The 21,164-nt window shown below is 38.7% G+C and overlaps 1 protein-coding gene across 1 annotated transcript in view; it reads right to left on the minus strand.

The window, feature by feature from the left end:
- Window positions 1–21,164, minus strand: part of LOC129432498 (scavenger receptor cysteine-rich domain-containing protein DMBT1) — a 70,234-nt gene that overhangs the window by 5,581 nt on the left and 43,489 nt on the right. Inside the window, 11 exon segments of the mRNA XM_073865512.1 lie at window positions 61–393; window positions 1,319–1,892; window positions 2,029–2,123; window positions 11,153–11,204; window positions 13,094–13,213; window positions 13,303–13,470; window positions 13,718–13,732; window positions 13,889–13,903; window positions 14,212–14,364; window positions 18,832–19,352; window positions 19,606–19,914. Coding sequence (XP_073721613.1) covers window positions 61–393; window positions 1,319–1,892; window positions 2,029–2,123; window positions 11,153–11,204; window positions 13,094–13,213; window positions 13,303–13,470; window positions 13,718–13,732; window positions 13,889–13,903; window positions 14,212–14,364; window positions 18,832–19,352; window positions 19,606–19,914 — 2,355 coding nt within the window.

The raw sequence follows: 21,164 nt of genomic DNA on the forward strand, positions 1-21,164 counted from the left end.
ATTTTGTGTTCATCTCTTTGGTTTAATTCAGTACACAGTTTGTTTACATCTTTCATTTACCTTGACAAATGACTCCAGCGTCTTGACTATGTCCACAGTTGCTTACTCCCCATGATGGTACTCCACAGGTTGAAAATGAGGCTTCATTACCAACACAAGCTAAATCATCCAGCCATATTTGTCCTGAACCTTCTCCAAAAGTTGCATTAAACTTTACATCTATAGCATTTCCACAGCCCAGATTTCTACACGCCACTGCAGCATCTAATAGATCCCAGTAATCTGAACACACTGTTCCCCATGTCCCATTATGAAGAACCTCCACTCGTCCAGAACAAGAGTTACTGCCATTCACCAACCTGATATCACCTCCACTAGTGACTGTTCTTCTGTCTGTACATGTTAAAGGAATAGTTTAACCAAAAATGAAAATCCTCTATTCATTTACTCATGTTTTCTGCACTTTATCATTTTCAGCAGCATTGGGTCAAAAAGGGACGAACCCAGTCTGTTGGGTTGTAATTCAACCTATGCTAGGCTAACCTACTGTTGGGTCAAATACAAAATTTCTGGCTTAATTTAACCCAGTGGGTTGGGTTTGTCTCTTTTCTGGGCTGGGTTCCAGCGCTGGGATAAAAATAACCCTGCTTTTGTTACAGTGTGTTAAACACACAAGATATTTTAATAAATGTTGATGGTATCTATTGACTTCCATAATATAGTGTGGTTCCCTTTCAGTCGGTCACTATGACGTCACGTCATGACTGACGAATTGGGAACTCGCTTAGAGAGACCAATCTGCTTCGGTACTACTAAAATGCCAATGAACTTGGCATTGAGGTATTTGCATAATGCCGGCACCGCCCCGCCAGGTGCGTATATAAGCCGCAGGTGCAAATAGGGAAATTAGCTTTTTCGCTTCGAAAGCCGGCAGTATCAGCTCTTCTGGGAACGTTTGCTGAAGTTGGTTTGACAAGCAGTACCACAGCAGACGCCGCAGTTCCACTGCTCTTCTTTATTTTAAGATTTCAGTGTGTGCATTGCCTCTCCCTGTGCGCATTATCAGCTGAGCACCTATAGAGTGATTTCCCTGAAAGAGTGATACGTGAGAGCTCTGTGTCTTTTTAAAGACAGCCACTCTCACGTATATTTCCGGAGATCAGCGTCCTTTTAAGGATAGCTTTTCCTCCATGCAATCTTGGATGCGAGAAGTACAGGGGTTCCAGAGATGGTCACGAGCGCTGTCTTCGTGCTTGGGCATCGAGCACTCTGAGGCAGCGTTCGTGGAGGGTTTTTGTTCTCTCTGTGAGAGCATAACCCCTTGGATTGCGGAGACGACTGGCGTTTCTACGGGAACGGCGCCCGCGCCTCTGCAGTGCTGAAGGCCGCCATGGTGCGGCTGCGAAGCGCTCGGAGGATGCTCTTTGCATCACTATGCTGAACCGGTCCTTCGCGGCCGAGCCTGTGGAGAGACGGCATCCGTTGCATGTGCAGGTCCAAGCGAAGGCCTTGAGAGAACTGCACAAGGGAGGCCACGACTTTCGGTCGTGCAATGCCCACCATGGTGGTCCAAGATCGCCACCACTGGCTGTGTCCGGCTGACACGACGAACGCAGACAAGAACAAGTTCCTGGATGCTCCATTCTCACAGACCGGCCTCTTCGGCGAGTCTGTGGAGTCGTTTGTCCAGTAATCCTCCGCCGCGAAACTGAGGCGATCTCCAAGGTGGGCCCAGGCGGAAGACAGCTGCCCTGGTCCACCAACGCCGGCTCCTTAGTCTGCCTCTCGCCGAGGGCGTACTGTGGCGGACACCTCTGTTTCCCCTCCTCGGACCTCATGTCGGTAGCGCAGGGGAACCGGTTGTCAGCAGCTCGCCCCGCCCGCTCAGCCCACTACCCATGGCAAACGGAGGTTCAAGTGGCCCCGAGACAGGCGACCTGATGAAGGCACCGCTCCCTCCCCCGGAAGAGGGCCGGGTGGAAAATCCTTGGTTTAATTTTGCTGTTCCATCGGCTGTCTAGCCGGTACCCACATAACCACACTAAGAGTGCATTCCTCTTCCCTCTCCGGGTCTCCTGAGGATCGAGAGAGCCATAAGCGGGCACACACCAGCTCACACCTCCCTGAAGGAAAGGAACGGAGATGTCATGTCCTGTCGCCACATGTGCTGCTCCCTGCTGTTGCGGCCGGTCACTGTTTCCCGGCTTTCTCAGCGAAATGAAGCTAATTTCCCTATTTGCACGTGGGGCTTATACGCACCTGGTGGGGCGGCGCCAGCATTATGCAAATACCTCAATGCCACGTTCATTGGCGTTTTAGTAGTAAACGAAGCAGATTGGTCTCTCTAAGCGAGTTCCCAATTCGTCGGTTACGACATGATGTCTCCGTTCCCTTCCTTCAGGGAACGAGAGTTACATCCGTAACCGAGACGTTTCCATCATTTATGAAAATATCATCTTTTGTGTTCAACAAAAACTCACACAAGATTAGAGCAACATTAGGGTGAGCAAATGATGAAAGAATTTTCTTTTTTTTTGGTGAACTATCCTTTTTAAGAGTCACAGATGAAGAATAATTTTTATTAAGGCTCTTAATTTTATAAATATAATTGAAAAAAAGAGAGAAAAATAGCATTTTTGTATATGTTTGTAATGTACAATAGATGTTCTCACCCAGAAGCCAAAAGAGAATCAGGAACTGCAGCATACTGGCTGGAAATATATTTGATATAAAAAGACATTACTTCACTGTTGACTTTGATCCTCACACTAAACATTTATAGTTTTGTCTTATTTTATCTTCTCATCAGTTTTTAGCAGGAGTCAAATTAGTCAACATAGCATATCATAATGTAATGTGTCTTAAAGTAGTTTTTAATGTGTAGGGGAGAGCTGGGCACAAACGTACGTTTTTTTGGCTTTGGTTCTATCTTTCAAAAAACATTTTTACAAAATCAACACAAACATTTTTGCTACAAGTGAACACTTAAAGTGTGTTTGTGGTACCTACCGAGGGTTTGTTGTCACACCTGCTAGAAAATTTGGTTTAAACACAAATAATTCAATCAAATTCTGTCTATTTACTAAAGGTGGATATGGTTAATATATCTGCCTATAATAGATAGATATCCACACATTCATCCACCCATGATCCTTCATCTAACCATTCATGTATTACGCATCCATGCATATACATAGATTTTTTTAAGGGCTGCACAATTAAAGGCGGAGTCCACGATGTTTGAAAAACGCTTTGGAAAAGGAGACGGGCCGACTACCAAAACACACTTATAGCCAATCAAATCAAATGCCAGGTTGCGTATGTGTGGGCAGGCCCGGATTAAGAGGACTTTGGGCCCTGGGGCTATAGTAACACCAATGGCCCCCTTTCATCTGATTGCCAAGCCAGTCTTCTACTGCAATACATATTTTTAAGTTATGAATCAATGAATTTAATTAATGTTTTCTTTATCATTAGTTATTATTATTATTTTTGCACACTAAATATTCCAGGCTATTTAATACAGTAACCCTCTGCACAGATTTTGGGAACATTTTATTGGTAAAAAATTTTGTACCCCATGTACATTTACTCCAGATATGAACTCAAAAACATAAAGGTTGCCAAAATCAGCAAAAACATTACTCATACTTTAGTCATACTTCCTCAATAAGCACTTAAAGGAATAGTCCATTTTCTTAAAAGAAAAACCAGATAATTTACTCATCACCATGTCATCCAAAATGTTGATGTCTTTCTTTGTTCAGTCGAGAAGAAATTATGTTTTTTAAGCGAAATATTGCAGGATTTTTCTCATTTTAATAAACTTTAATAGGGCCCAACACTTAATACTTAACTCAAAACTTAACAGTGTTTTTCAATGGAGTTTCAAAGGACTATAAACGATCCCAAACGAGGCATAAGGGTCTTATCTAGCGAAACGATTGTCCTTTTTGACAAGAAAAATAAAAAATATGCACTTTAAAACCACAACTTTTTGTCTAGGTCCGGTCCAGCGCGACCTCACGTAAATGCATAGTGACGTAGGGAGGTCACGTGTTACATATATGAAACGCACATTTGCGGACCATTTTAAACAATAAACTGACACAAAGACATTAATTAGTATCATTTGACATACAACTTTCCAGTGTTGAGTTAAGTATTAAGTGTTGGGCTCTATTAAAGTCCATTAAAATGAGAAAAATCCTGCAGTTTTCCTCAAAAAACACAACTTCCCCTCGACTGAACAGAGAAAGACACCAACATTTTGGGTGACGTGGTGGTGAGTGAATTGTCTGGATTTTTCTTTTGAGAAAATGGACTATTCCTTTAACCATGAATAATTTAGTGATGTTCAATAACATCACCCTCATTTACACTGCATTTTACAATTACATAATGCTATAATTGTTATTTAAGAAGAGTTTATTGAGTTTATTAAGAGCTGATATACGAGGTGATTTTGGCTACATTACCTGTGTGTCTCATGCAGTGCAGAGCTTTACTGATGCTCTTCTCATCTTGTTGTGTTTATGAGCGCTTTTCATTTTAAATGCAAGTGATAGTTGGATTTTAGATCGTGTATAGCGCAGACAATTTAGCGCAAATTCAAAAATATGAAAGAAGACACTGTTACACAGAACAACAGAACGCGCGCGCCCTAACCCGGAAGCTATATGCTCGCGCTTTGGTACGCAACGCAAGCCTCCGCGGATCGCGCGCGCGTCCCACCAAATGGACGCACCGCACCATATGAGGGAGAGAGCTCGCACACAGAGAGCCGATGTGTGTGTGGGAAAACACTGCTATAAACTCAGCCGTCTTATCTGTTAGTAACATCTGTTGACGTTTACGTGAAAATACAAGTACATGAAGGATCGCACATGGAAAACACCGCCAACTTTTAATTCTTTCACTCACATGTGAAAGCACTGTCGAGGTGCCGCACACAGCAGAGAGCGTGCGCGCACGAGAGAGGCGCCGCTGAGCCCTAACAACAGTGAATGAAGCCGTTTTAAATATTAAAATGTAAATGGTAATCATGAAAAATCTATTCGTGGCGGCCAGTGATGATTCTGTGGGGGCGCGCCACAAATAATATATGGGAAACACTAAAATTATCATCCAAATAGTGCTTAACTCATTAACTTCAGCTGCTTCGACGTATAAAACACGCAGATCGGGGAAGACGCAGGGGGTTAAGCTTGTTTTTCCTTTTTTTGTGAACCACTATCACTTTTTTTCATCATTTTTGAACTCCAGCGGAGATGGGTCTGTCTGCGGACTGCAAGAGAGCGGCGTAACTATTGCTCCAGCGAGCGTTGTATAGACCTACAATGTTCTGCATGAAAGCATAACGAAAAGAGGCGTTTCCCAACGTCGTGGCGCAAATTGTAGAGTTAATTTGATTGGGCGGTAAATTATATCATTCAAGTCACATTGTCCAATAACGTCTTGTTATTTTATTATACACAAATCAACCACCTATGACTTGACAATCTCATTTCCTCCAGCCAATCACGGGCCCCCTATTCCCGCGGGCCCTGGGGCTTCAGCCCCACCTAGCCCTTATGTTAATCCGGCCCTGTGTGTGGGGCGGGTCTATCAACAGAAGGTCCAGATTCTATTGGGGTAGGGGCGTGTTTGTTTAGGTGACTTCAAATACCAACATTGGCTTTCAAACATCATGGACTCCACCTTTAAGACAAAATAATCATAATTGTGAGCTACACTGTAAAAAAATTTGCTGTAATTTTGCAGCTGGTTGCCAGTAACTTACTGTAGAAGATAAAGTCTGAAAATGTTTCATGTAAATAACATAAATGTAAAATCTACAGTAAGTTACTGGCAGCTATCTGCCAGTAATACCCAGTAATACTGTAATTTCTACAGGAATTTTTTACAGTGTAGTTTCCCTGATATTATATTAACAATTATCATTTTGATTAATAATATTTACATTGTTTTCTTTTTATTATCATTGTATACCTAAGGGTTTATTGTGTAACTAACCCCGCTTTGTAAAAATGTTTTCAATCATTAATTTGCACAATATACAATAAAAAGTAAAAGTTGGATCAACTTTAAAACCATCTAAAAATTGGAATGGTTTTTCACTTAAATTTTTGCACTTTAAGTGGAACATTTTAGTTGAAAATGTTTAAATATTTTAGTTGTTGCCAATTACCCAGTTTTAAAAAAAGTTTTTAAGTCCTAATTAAAGAAAGTATTTTAAGAGTAGAACAGCTTTCACTTTTTCAGTTTTAAATATGGTATGTACTGTAATTAAAAAATATATATTTTTACAATTTTTCACATGTACTCCTTGAATCTAACTTGAAGTAATATTAAACAATTGAAATGCGTTTTGTGAATTGATACAATAGTTAGAAACAGATCATGCAAGAGAAGTCCAACTTTTGGACTGGAAGATTAAATATGAGTTTAAATATGATTTACAGCAATTAATCTTAAACTTTATAATTGAGTACATCAAAATATATTTAACAGTCATCAAAAACACAAATTACATTTCACGTAAGTGTGGACGGTTCAAAAACTTTTTTTAATAATGGCTCCTTTATGATATATTGTTTGAGCATATATAAACATATTAAAGTAGAAACAAATGCACTATATTATTATGTGTTGTGTGAGAAGATATTTATAAAAATAACTACAATAATAAAATTATAGACATTTCAAGTTTAAAAATCAACTAAATTATTATTTTGATGATATATATGTTATTAGAGTGATACCTGAGCAGATGAGTCTGTGTGTTCTCTCTTTTTCTGATGGATTTGGTCTGGTTAAACAGTGTTGTGATGTGGGCATGTGTCAGTTATATAATGTAATATGACCACACCTATAACAATATGCAACCTGAACACCTGCCGTAATCCAATGTATGAAGTCCAAAATCACTGTAAAAAATACTTTGCTGCTTTAAATGTTTTGTTGAATGAACTCCGATTTACAAGTCATTTCAACTTACTATTATTTATCTTGACTAGAGATGAGTTGTTATAACTACAGGTGAGTTGTTATAACTTATAAAATTAAGTTGACTTTGTTGACATGTAAATCTGAGTTGATTTAACAAAAAAAATGAAGGCAGCAAAGTATTTTTTACAGTGTGGGATTGACATGCATTTGTTTCTTTATTATTATTATTATTATTTATTCATCAGAGGCTATCAAAAGATCAGTGTTGAGAAACAAACAAACAAACAAACAAAAAATAGGTCAGTGTTTTGTGACAGTTATGAAAAAGTAGAGAAGTTCATATTTGGTTAACAAAACTTAATTATGCAAAACTGTTGCCTTAATTTCAAGTAACAAATTTCATAGGAAGAATGCACACAACCTTATACGCCGCTCATTTGAATCCTATACACCAAATTTGTTTATAAGGGGACAACATTGAGCTCACTGAGGGACAAACAACAAACCTTACAGTATACTGTATGCATGAGAGCTTGCTTTGTAAGTGGGTCAAAAAAGGCCTGTTGCTGTTGGTCCAACCATTTCTTTATTGATGTTTCTGCTATGGGATGCTATTAACAGGGCCGGATTATCCAATGGGCATTATGGGCACGTGCCCAGGGGCCCACGCGCAGTCAGGGCCCAAGCGACGGCAGAAAATAAAATGTAAAATCTAATTGTTAATTATTTAGATTAACTAGCCTATTTAAGCGCAAATAACCCCGCGCTGAATCGAGCGGACTGTGGGTGGCAGTAGTCTTCATAGTTTAAGTTCGGAATGAGTGAGAAAAGCAGCAGTGCACAGTTGATTTATCAGACAATCCATTACTTTTCTTCATTTATCCTGAATATGTGAATGTCCTGTAAATGACGCGAATCAGTGCTGCTCTGACAGCCTGGTAAAGTAATCATTTGTATAAGAAATCATTTGTACTGCGTATGTGTCGAACAGAGCCGTCCGCGCTTGTCCGTGGTTTGGAAGCTGCGCGGGAACGCGTGCGCGATAAAGACAGATAAATGACTGTCGTATTTGCCCAAATTGCCCTTCCTCCTCTGCATATTTGCGCAACAGTGAAACACACATCGCCAACAGACAGACAGGTAGGCAGGAGCTCTTCACACAGGTCATATTCCAGCTGTGTTTTTCTTGACTTGTGGGGAAGTCAGTGGAGATCAAATGACATAACTACCAGTACCTCAGTTTTACTGCTCATTATCCAAAAGACAATTGTTGTCTTGCTAACATGACTCATAATACGTTTTCTAAAGTGTAGATAAGCCAATAGTAACAGGTTTTAGTTTAAAGTTCAATACTTTTGGAAACAGTTTCAGTTGCTTTATTTTTTATTTTGTCAATCTATCTGTAGTTTTTTCCCCACTTTTTTGCAGCATTTTTTCTGTGAAATTAACAATATAGCAGCAACCCTCCTTTTTTAGTTTAGTGTAAAGATGTGTTATTTTAACACCAAAAGAATTAAAAAGATTTACTACCACGTGCAAAATAGACAAACACATTATTGGTGAAACTGTACCCTCTCCTTGTCGCAGTCATTTATTCTAAATATATTTGAAACTAGTAGAACAGAAAACATGAACATTGTTGGGAGTATCATTTGCTGTCTTCTGTTCTTGTGATAAACACTTTGTGTTTAAGTACACCCTCTGTTTTACATGTCAGGACATCAGGTCTTTAATAGATCTTACAATTAGCTTAATACAATCTCTTTATTATAATATATTTATTTTTATCACAAAATCTAGCCCATTATGGAGAAGACCTGTTGAAGAACAAAGTACATCCTTACTGCATCATTGAAATTAAGAGGGTACGTAGGAGCCAGGTGCATCCCTGCTCCCTATTGTCTTACCCAAAATCATGTGACCTTTTTTGATTCTCTCCAACTGAAATTGAGTGTGACAGAATTTTAAAAACAAAAAAACTTATTATATTTAATTATATTTTTACATATTAACACAGATTACTAGTCAGGTAGAACACAATCTAGTTAACATTTAAATTTAGCATTCGGCTAAACAGCATCACTGCATTGCACTGAGATGCAGATTGAGGGCAGGAAGTGACTTTTTGCACATAGGAAGCACTCAAAATGTCCGTGTTTTGCATAGTTGATAGTTGCTCAGACAAGGAGCTTTTATCATGTATCAAAAAAAGCTGTTTATAAGGGGGAAAATGCAAGAAATTTACTGGAAAACGCCTGAAAAAGTAGCTTACTTCAGTTTACCTTGCCATACAATCGCAATGAGCTGCAATGATTCTCTGTCTTGTTTAGCAATGACCGCGTTTACATGCACCCTAATAATGCGATTATAATGGATTTTGTCAATACTGCGATTATACTTTACCTCATGTAAACGCAATAATTAGATAAAAATAATGCGATTAAGCTCATAATCGCAGTAAGTATAATCGCATTAAAAGAGGTGCCGTACGCAGTTTATAATCGCAGTGTGCGTCCATGTAAACGCTTTAATCGCATTTATTCTGCACTAACTGAAGTGCGTGTGTGTTTTAGTCACGCACCTTAACCACAAATTTCGGCTTCAAGTTCAAATAGATTTGATTGGCTGTCAATGGTTTATCGTTCATCATGTGCCAAAATCGCTATCGCTATAGTTGTTGTGTGAGCTCTGCTATTATCTTTAATATAAAACAATTTTTAAAACTATATTTTATATCATGTGAACGCCCTTTACAGGCACTGTCATATTTATATCTTCATCACGGCACCGGATCATGAAATACATCTATAACAACGTGTTTGTCATTTAACGTAAGTAAATTAAAACAGTGGACCATATATGTAAGTTCATCATTTGTGCTCTGCATTGGGCTATGTGTGAATAATCCGAAAATAAAAACTGCATGTAAACCGGAGTGAAGAGGTTAGCTCCAGTCATGTAAACATCTTATTGCGATTAAGACCTTACTCGCATTATTGGAAATAATCGCATTATTGGTGTGCATGTAAACGTGGTCAATGATCCATGTCCTTTAGTAGTGTGTTTCAGCAGACCTTTGAGAGTGGTTAACCTAATAACCCAAACTACCCGGACAAAAAACAAACATTAATCATTGTGCAGGACCTTCTTATACTCTTAAAAATAAAGGTTCCTTACAGGGACGCCATGGACAACCATATTACTCCTCAAAGAACCACTCAGTCAAAGCTTCTTTAAAGAATCATTTCTATAATAAAATTCTATTTTTCTATAAAGATATTTTTATAATTTGAAGAACATAAACAACATTTTGTGACACAGAAAGGTTTTTCGGAAGGCTTTATATGGAATTATTTATCAAAAAATGGTTATTCTATGGCATTGTTGACCCATTCACTAACAAAAACTTTGTATGCCTCCATACTTTTGTATGCATTCATTTGTTTTCTGGAGTAGAAGGATGACTGGAGCACAAGGTAATTGCTTATCTAAAAACAATCACTCCTCTTCATTGCATAAAGATCACATCCAACATAAAGTATGTTGTGATTTGTTGTTTATACTGTGTAATTCAGACATGGGGACTTGTGACTTGGTGAGTCACTATTTTTGTGCTTGTGACTTGACTTGACAAAAAATAAAATACTTGAGACTTGACTCGGACTTGGAAGTTAAAGACTCAGGACTTGTCTTGACTTGAGACACGATGACTTGAATAACTTGAGTGTTAATCACATTATGTTTTCAATTTGAATATAAAATATCTAAATTATTAAAAAAAAATTTGACCCAGCTGGAGTGCAAGCTGAGAATGGCGTTGTCATGACTGAATCACGACACTATCATCAGTTGTCATGCCCTCTCGTACCTTACGCAGACCACGCCCACTTAGATCAGATATCAACATGTCAGCCGGAGAGGTACTGAGGGTCATCGCTTTCGGCTTCAACAAGATGGCAAAAGATAAACAGTGTCAGTGTGTGCAAGACATGCAACATTAAAATCACAGGCAGCCAGACGACAACCTCCAATTTCGTCCGTAATTTGAAGAGCCATTCTGCCCAGTAAGTGCTTGTCAATTTGTTAATATCTGGTTATTTGGTAGTTAGCTAATGTAATAGCTAAAGTAGCCATCAACCCTCATCATACCGTGTTAGGGACAAATGTGGGCAAAATAATTTTGATTTATTTTTAAAAATACTTCCCTTGATCTGGGCGGTACGAGACTTGGCTACTTTTTCTAAGTTTGCCACCTGAACACACACACACACACAGAAAAATGACTCGATTCTACAATGTTAGGGGTGGTTCACACGTCTTTTGCATGCTCAAGTTTGTATTTCAAATGTAGGCACGCAAACGGAAGAGACGCTCGGTTTTTCTGGGCGTGCGCGCGTGTGTGTGTGTGTGTGTGTGTGTGTGAGAGAGAGAGAGAGAGAGAGAGAGAGAGAGGAGTCTGTTGGATGTTAAGCTGTTGTTTGTTTTATGGACTCAATGTTGAAGATTTCAAACATTTCAAACACGGTTGGCATAAGTGAAAAATAAATAATTTATGAAGTTACAATTTTGTTTGATTCCATGATGTATTTTACTGAACATGAGTATTTACAATGCAAATCCAAATTATTGTAAGTTACTGATAGTTGCTTACTGTATGTCTTGTCTTTTTACTTTATTAAGATCAGATTCTGCAGGTAAAATTACAATAATAAGGTGACTTGACTTGGACTTGACTTGACCTACTACAGGACTTGACTTGACATAGCCTGTGACTTGACTTGACTTGCCCAAGAAAAAAAATACTTGGGACTTACTTGAGACTTGCACATGTGTGACTTGTTCCCATCTCTGGTGTAATTCTCCAATAATACTGTCTTCAGTTCAGTACAGTGTGGACTTTACTCTATCTTCATTTCAGTTAATGACATTGCCGAGCAACCCATCTATATTCTGCATATGCGTATATATGCCACATATAGGCAAAATTGAGGCTCATATATTTGCATACACTGTACAGACCATATAGGTCTTCTGTATTGCTTATATTTTTCCACATATAAGCCCTATACATACAAGATATGTCTCCTATATAGCTCATAGCAGGAGCTAGTCATTTTGTAGCTCATATTTCACTTTGGCAACTGTCATACATGATGCCTAACTCATATTTTCTATTATCAAGGCAATAACTAAGAACTTACTTAAAAAATATGTAAGAACTTATGTCACACAGTGACGATCTTTCCGGGGGCGGAACCAAAAATAGGAGAAGTGTTCCCGCCCAGACGGAAGAGTAGAAACACAGGAACTTCCGGTAAACGCTGTGGGACGAACTCAAGCCGATTAAATGCGGGTGTGTCTTATTAAACACAGCGGTTGGGGATTGGAGGATACGAAGGAAGAGAGGAGTATAAAGGATCGTCTAAAACACAGAGTGTTGTTGTTGCTGGTTGGATTCGTTCGCTGTTGTATTCAGGCTGAGCTGGCGTGGCTGTGTAGGGACAAACAAGCCGTAGCGGTGCTGAGGAGGATCGAACTGGACACAGTAGTAGCTGGGAAATGGCAGGAAATCGTTGGGACTGAAACGAAGCAGAAGGAGAAGCAGAGTTAAAGTGAGTGGACACCTTAGGTGAAGACTTTAAGAACTAACGGACCTATTGTGTAATACTGACAACAGGAAGGAACATCTCGTCATGTGTATTGCTGGAACTACTTACCTGTGTGTAGGAAGAGGAGAACAGCGGAAAGAATTGTACAGCGACTGTGAGTATGCAGTATTCGTTTTGCCATACTGTGTGTTTTCCCGTTTCAACCTGTGTTGTAAGACTCCAGTAAAAGGAGTGACGGCCCTGCCACGGAGCAGAGTGGTGGGAGAGCCGGAGGAAGACAATTGTGGGGCTGTTACAGCGACGTGGACGTCACTGGCCCACATTTGACAACGCCTAACGGGCTCCGGTGAAGTTGAGGAAGACAGGGGCGACCTAAGTGTTCACATCGAGTGCTGTGGGTGAGTCTGTTTGCCGTGGAAATACACTTTGAAGTGGTACAGTGTGGTGCTGTGTTTTTGTATTGTCAGTAACCCCCGCCTCTACCAACCTCGCCGTGGGAGAACGCAAGACTGCGGGTACCAGTTATATCAAACCTTGTATATGCTGTGGGCGAGCCCCAGGATCTGAACATTAAACGTAGTGTCCCTAGGCGGCCATCCTTTGGATCTGTTCTGTTTCGGTAGAGTGGTGGTGAAGAGCTCGACTGCTGAAGACTGTGTGAGTAAAACCCAAAAATCAATACGTGCTTGAGTGTATATAGAACATCTACTGCCAGAGAAGGGTGGCGTATATCGAATCTCACCTGTCCCAAAGTCTCTTCAAAGGTGCGCCCCTGTCCAGCACTCCATAGTCGAGGCAAAGGAGAGGAGAGGGCAGCGCTCGGCTCGTTGTAGATTTTTCCCCTTGCAGTGTCAGCAGCCGCTGGAAGGGCTGTTTCACGACGCCTCATCATCTTCCAGTCTCGAGGTACCTGTTGATGTATGAGATTGCAGTCACTGTAAGTCCACCATTCCCGACAGTAAACTGAAGATATATTTTGCCTGTCGATTGACCACGAGTGTTACCACTGAAGTAGAGTGGGGAAAAAGCTGTAGCCATACGTCCTTTATGTCTGATTGTGTGATGAGCTGCCAGTGAGAGTAACTGCCAGTGGTTTATTAACCGATCCTCTGTGTCTTAGCCAGCAGCCTGTGGAGAGAGAATCCCGAATACTGTACCTGAGAGTTCACAGCCTGTAAAGAGAGAGAGAGAACCTGAATACCTTACCTGAACAGTACTTACTGTGCGTCATTCAAAGCCGGAGAGGTGAGAGTAAATGCCAGTGGTTATTAACCGATTTTCTGTGTCCTAGCTAGCAGCCTGTGGAGAGAGAAATCCGAATACTGTACCTGAGAGTTCACAGCCTGTGGAGAGAGAAATCAGAATACCGTACCTGAGAGTTCACAGCCTGTAAAGAGAGAGAGAGAGAGAACCTGAATACCTTACCTGAACAGTACTTACTGTGCGTCATCCAAAGCTGGAGAGGTGAGAGTTGATGCCAGTGGTTATTAACCAATCCTCTGTGTTCTAGCCAGCAGCCTGTAAGGAGAGAAAATCTAAATACTTATTTGGAGAATACCCACTGGATACCACCCCAGCAAACGTACAGGAGAGCCCCGGTCATCATCTAAAAAGGGTACGTCAGTGGAGAAAGTATCTGACCAGCACTTACCCTAGTTGTTTTAATCTGCCTCCAGGAGGAAAAGGAGGGCGCCACGGGATCAACAAGACAAGGCGGAGGAGCCTTGCCCACGCATTCTCGCAGTGACCTGGACCCCAGACACTTGGCCCCGTTTCCCCCTCCCCCTTCCTGGACACGGCCCACCTGGAGGGCAGAACAAGAGGCCTTAGTTTTAACTCCCCCCCTTCCCATTTCCCTATTTCATTTTAACTAAATTAAATAAAATTCTATTTTTATATTTACGTGCACTTGTGTTGTCTGGTCATTGGGTTGGCTTTGGGACCTCCTCGAGGTGGAAACTAAGAAGGGGCGTGGTTTGTTTACATTAGTGGCCAGCCCCGACTTGTGACACTTATGTATGAGCGAACACGTGTAATTGGTATAACAAACTTGTTATTGTCAAATCCTCTCTTGTTCAATTTCCAAAGGACACAAGAACAACTCAAATTTCCAGCTTAATCACTTTTATTTTTCTTTTGGCTTTGTCAGTTGATTAATTTGTTCAGTGAATTAGTCAGTGAATTAGGTTGTAAACCTTTAAACATAGAACAAAAGTTTCAATTTTTAATTAAACATTTTAATCAAACATTTTACATTAATTATATAATAAATTAACTACTTAAGCCTTTTACATGGAATAAAACAGTACACTACAAAGTAAATAAACATTTCACCAACCATTGGCGTCTTTGGACTGAACCTATGAGTGAATTTGGAGTGTCTTCTTTCTGAAGTTTGTTTGTCTGAATGACTGAGGAACTTAATGTCTTAAAGGGGCCATGGCACAAGACTCTTTTAAGATGTCAAATAAATCTTTGGTGTCCCCAGAGCACATATATGAAGTTTTAGCTCAAAATACAATATAAACAGTAATGGGAATAACAGCGTTATAAGTAATCAGCGTTACTAACAGCGTTATTTTTTTCAGTAACGAGTAATCAAATCAATGACTGTTTCCCCCGTTATAACGCCGTTATCGTTCCTGACATTAAAATGCTGCTTGTTACTAAAATTTATCTCACTGAAGTGATTTTCAACCGTGTAGGCTCGCTCTCTAAGCCAGACACTGTTTTTCTCTTGTGTGTGTGTTGGGAGAAACATAACTGATGATGATTGGTGTGTGTGTGTCAGTGTTAATTTTAGCAGCAAATTCTGATTTAGTCTTTGTCTTAGTCTTTTGAATTACACACCATTTAGTTTTAGTCTTATTTTAGTCATCTGAAATCTTTTAGTCTTAGTCTAGTTTTAGTCGACGAAATATCATAAGAGTTTTAGTCTTAGTCTAGTCTTATGTTTTTTAGTCTGTTATGGAACGGTATTAAGGTTTGAATATGCAATACAGACACAGATTTAATGGTTGTTATAGAATACACTCATTTTATTTTATTCTTAATGTCAAAAAACCTGACCGTGGCTTTTTCACAAAAGATAATATCACATAAAATAAGCATAAGGCCCGCTCTACCTAAAAATATACATGGTCCCTGAAAAAGATATGCATTCTCCCTAAATGACATGCGCACACAGACACACACGCACGCAGACACACAGACAGAGACACACACACACGCAACTACGCACGCACTTTGTCCAGTCATGTAAAACCACAACATCTACTATAATAGTAACGTTACACATTTCATTCAATTTGAGGACACTGAATATTTATACTCAGTAATAATTCAGACAACCCAGTACAATCAATACAGTTCAGATGTGTATTCCTTTCGTTTCTATGTTATACCAAGTTTAGCGAAAACACGGTGGTTTAGCTGATAAAATAACCTTAGCGTGTATGCTTACCTTCGAATGTATTTCTGGATGAGTCGTCTTTACAGGCTGTCGTCTTGTCATATTTGAAGTGTGACCAGATTAGACGCTAGCTCTGACATTTGTGTTGTTAATGAGACATGTCTTCGGACCGGGTGCACCGCAAAACGTTAGCGTGTTGCTAACGAGCGAAGTCAACTGAAATCATCCAAAGCTGGGTGACGAGGACTGTACAACTAAATATAATGTAAACAACCTGTTGTGAAAACGAACTTTGCCGCGGGTTTTTGAAATGCCTCTACTGCCTGCAGCCTGCGTAGATCAACCTACCCTCAAAGATTTGCTCTGATTGGATTTCTTCCCAAATGTCCCACAAAATGAGAAGCTCTGATTGGATCTCTTCGCCATTCGTCCCTCCCTAACATTTTCGTTTTATTTTTATTCATTGACTAAAGTGTCAGTTATATTTCGTTACAGTCTTCGTCATCAAATATGATTTTATTTAGTTTTTATTTCGTTTTCGTCCGTGAAAAAGGTTCGTTGACGAATATTTTTCGTCATCGTCTTCGTTAACGAAATTAACACTGGTGTGTGTTAGAGGGGGTGGGACAACCACAAAGCTGATAATGATTGGCTTAATTTCCATCGTTAGTCCATCCAAGTTATTTGAAATATTTGATTTTTTTTAAGTAACGCAATAATTATTTCGGTAACACTTTATTTTACGGTGTCGTTGTTACACATGTTACATGTTATTATAGTAATAACAGTTAATTATGCATAATTACATGCAACTAACCCTAAACCAAACCCTATTCCTAACCCCAACCCTACAGTAAGTACATGTTGTTGATGATTATTATTACTTGGTACTTAAATATATAATTACAATGTAACAGTGACACTTAAAATAAAGTGTAACCATTATTTCCCCTGGTAATTAGTTACTTTTATAATAATGTAACGCAGTTACTAACTCAGTTACTATTTGTGAGAAGTAATTAGTAACTATAACTAATTACTTTTTTAAAGTAACGTTCCCAACACTGCATAAAAATAATTTATTATAGCATGTTAAAATTGCCACTTTGTAGGTATGTGCAAAAATGTGCCGTTTTGGGTGTGTCCTTTAAAATGCAAATTAACTGATGAAATTCAAACACTGATCACAATGATGGTGGTTTGTTGCAATTAAAACTCAATTGTGCTTTTCTCTGCACTAAATGGCAGTGCTGTGGTTGGATAGTGCAGATTAAGGAGTGGTAAGGGGTGGTATTATTGTAATATTATTATAACATTTTTCATGTGCTTGTAGAGCAGTGGTTCTCAACTCCAGTCCTCGGGACCCACTGCTCTGCACATTTTGGATGTCTCCCTTATTTAACAAACCTGATTCAGATCATCAGCTCGTTAGGATAGATTCCATGAACTGAACTGAGTGTGTCAGATATGAGAGACATCCAAAATGTGCAGAGCAGTGAGTCCCGAGGACTGGAGTTGAGAACCACTGTTGTAGAGAATGTTCTTCTTATCACATTTTCTAGGTTGATAGAAGCACTGGGGACCCAATCATAGCACTTAAACATGGAAAAAGTCAGGTGCTCCAAATCAGTGACAATGACTGATCAGATGACAAGCAGCTGATTTTCTGTGCTGAAAAATCAGCTCTGGGAAATGTGGTTATTTGAGTCTCATTCCTGAGATTCTACTCAACACTTCCCACTTGAGCTCCTGTTTTTTTTTCATAACGCGTTTTTTCAGACAAGTCATCTAATGAATATTCATAAGCTCCGCCTACAACCCAGTAGGATTCGTTAGCAGTCACACGCCCACTTACGCCGCGTCTTCCTTTCTGCCAATCAGTACACTTTGTGGGATAAGCGTAAAGGCTACATAATAAATATGCATGAGCATAGCCTTTATCATAGTAGTATGCGTAATATCGCCTGCTGGACTTACCAGACTGACCCATAAGCCCCCGATCCAACCGGCGTAAGATTCTGGTATCGTTCGGGCACCTCCCAGACTGTCTTGTTCAGATCTTGCCGGTAGAATCCCGGTCTTGTCGACATATCAGCCGTTGAATCCCAATCCTTAATACGGCAAAATGTTAGAAATATTAACGCATACGCCGAAGTGATATTGCTATGTGTATAGTCAACCAGCTTTGGTGCCTCTTCTTCTACTTGCCAGAAATGGGAGGAACCATCGATGATTCCTGTGGGGGGATGGAGAAGGCAATGAAATTAATTTGTTATTAAAAGAAAAAAGAAGCATATATATTATTATTATTATTATTATTGTTATTGTTATTATTATTATAAAACGAAACATACTACTAATACTAATACTACCACTAATCCTAATAATAATAATAATAATAATGACAACAGTAATTATTATTAATAATAATAGTTTTTTGTTATAATAATATATTTTAAGATTTTAATTTAAAAACAATAATAATAATAATATTAAATTAAAATAAATTATGAAATAAATTATAACATTTTGTAATACATTTTTTATTGTTTGCATGTTATTAAAATATTTTGCATTTTTTTACAATATGATATCAAATCAATAAAAATATATAGAATAGAATTATGCTATTAAATAAAAAAAGCTAACATTTACTTTGTAATGGTTTATTAACCAAACATTTCATATAAGCTGACAAAGGATATGAAAAATTTATAAGATTTTAGAACATGTATTAATAATAATTATACAGATTTGCATACCGCCAATCAGAGCATTTTATTGTAAAAATTTAAAAACAAAGAGCCTAAATATCTCTCAGCATCAGTCAAAGGCTCCAAAAGTAGGATGTAGCGCCACCAAGTGTTTCATCCCTGATAAAACATAACAAAAAAGTATTTTATCCCAAGCTCTACAAAACACAAATTCTGTGAGGATTTGAAAAATGAATCCTTTTTTGGGCATCTTATTAAAAACAACAATGCATTCATTTATTATTAAATATGAAAAGTAAATGCTTACCTGACAAATGAAAGGAAGGCTCTGAAAGCAGCAATCATCCACCCATCTAAATGTGTTACTTGTTGTATTCTTAAGCAGTTTTCCACAAAACCTGCCTTGTCGATTCATTGAAAAACTGGGATGCCACAAAGCATAGTTTACAAGAGACCCATCGGTCCACAGCCAAGGGGATGAATTGATGAGCATTTTTCTTTGAAGTCCTATCCACACGCCATTGGTAATTTCTATACCCTGCAGCATCCGTGTGATGTACATCTGTGCTGTTGAATTTAAAATGTGCGCAAGAGTCTGATGATGAGTTTGGCAATACTTCAGTGCATCAATCCAGCTTTTTGATTCATTGATATAGGTGAAGTTATCTGAGAGGACATGAAGATTAAGTAAATACTTATTTTGTTAGATCAGTGATGAATATTCATATTTTTAAATAATTATGAGATAAATACTATTTATTGGGACAAAAAATGTTTACTTCCCATTTGTGAAACACAAACAGTAAAAATGTCTTACATGATATTGTCCTATTATTATGCTTAATGTAGAAAATATTTTTTTTTTGCATTTTTAACAAACATTTAACAATACATGATTTTTGTGATTTTTTTAACTCACTTTGACAGATGACTCCAGCATCTTCACCATGCACACAGTTGTGTACTCCCCATGTATTTGATCTACAGCTTTTTAGAGTAGACTCGGTTCCAGTACAAGTAACATCATCCAGCCATATTTGTCCTGAACCTTGTCCAAAATAAGCATTAGACTTTGCATCTTTAGCATAGCCACAATCCAGTTCTCTACACACCACTGCAGCATCTGGTAGACCCCAGCCATCATCACACACTGTTCCCCATTGACCATCATGATAAACCTCCACTCGTCCAGAACAAATGTCACTGCCATTTACCAGCCTAACAGAAGCTTAAGTTATAAACAGTGTCAGGGATTAGACATTTTTAACATTTTGTGTTCATTTTTTTAGTTTAATTCAGGACCCAATTTGAATCTAGCTTACATTTACCTTGACAAATGACTCCAGCATCTTGGCTATGTCCACAGTTGTTTACTCCCCATGGTGGTCCTCCACAGGTTGAAAATGAGGACTCAGTACCAACACAAGCTAAATCATCCAGCCATATTTGTCCTGAACCTTCTCCAAAATATGCATTAAACGTTACATCTGTAGCATTTCCACAGCCCAGATTTCTGCACGCCACTGCAGCATCTAATAGATAATCTGAACACACTGTTCCCCATGTCCCATTATAGAGAACCTCCACTCGTCCAGAACAAGAGTTGAAACCATTCACCAACCTGATATCACCTTCACTAGTGACAGTTCTTCTGTCTGTACATGTTAAAGGAAAAATTTAACCAAAAATGAAAATCCTCTCATCATTTACTCACCGTCATGTTGTTCTGCACTCTTATTTTCAACCCAGCATTGGGTCAAAAAGGGATGAACCCGGCCTGTAGGGTTGTAATTCAACCTATGCTAGGCTGGGTTGTTTCAGACCAAACTGCTGGGCTGTTTTAACCTACTGTTGGGTCAAATACAAATTTTCTGGCTTAATTTAACCCAGCGGGTTGGGTTTGTCTCTTTTCTGGGATGGGTTCCAGCGCTGGGTTGAAAATAACCCTGCATTTTTTACAGTGTGTTAAACACAGAATATATTTTGATAAATGGTAAGCATACAGTTGATGGTACCTACTGACTTCTATAGTATAGTGTGGTTTCCATCATTTATTAAAATATCATCTTTTGTATTCAACAGACGAAAGAAACTCACACAAGAGTGTAGAGAATTGGGCTGTAAGCAAATTACAGAATTTTCTTTTTTTGGTGAACTATCCATTTTAAAAGTCACAGATGAAGAATATTTTTATTGAAGCCCTTCATTTTATGATTATAATTGAAAAAGAAAGAAAATTAGCATTTTTCGTGTATGTTTGTAATGTACAATAGATGTTCTCACCCAGAAGCAAAAAGAGAATCAGGAACTGCAGCATGTTGGCTGGAAATATATTATATATAAAAAGACATTACTTCACTGTTGACTTTGATCCTCACACTAAACATTAACAGTTTTGTCTTATTTTATCTTCTTATCAGTTATCAGCAGGAGTCAAATTAGCATATCATAATGTAATGTGTCTTAAAGTAGTTTTTA

Source organism: Misgurnus anguillicaudatus, chromosome 1 (genome assembly GCF_027580225.2).
Source record: "Misgurnus anguillicaudatus chromosome 1, ASM2758022v2, whole genome shotgun sequence".
Classification (NCBI taxonomy): Eukaryota; Metazoa; Chordata; class Actinopteri; order Cypriniformes; family Cobitidae; genus Misgurnus; species Misgurnus anguillicaudatus.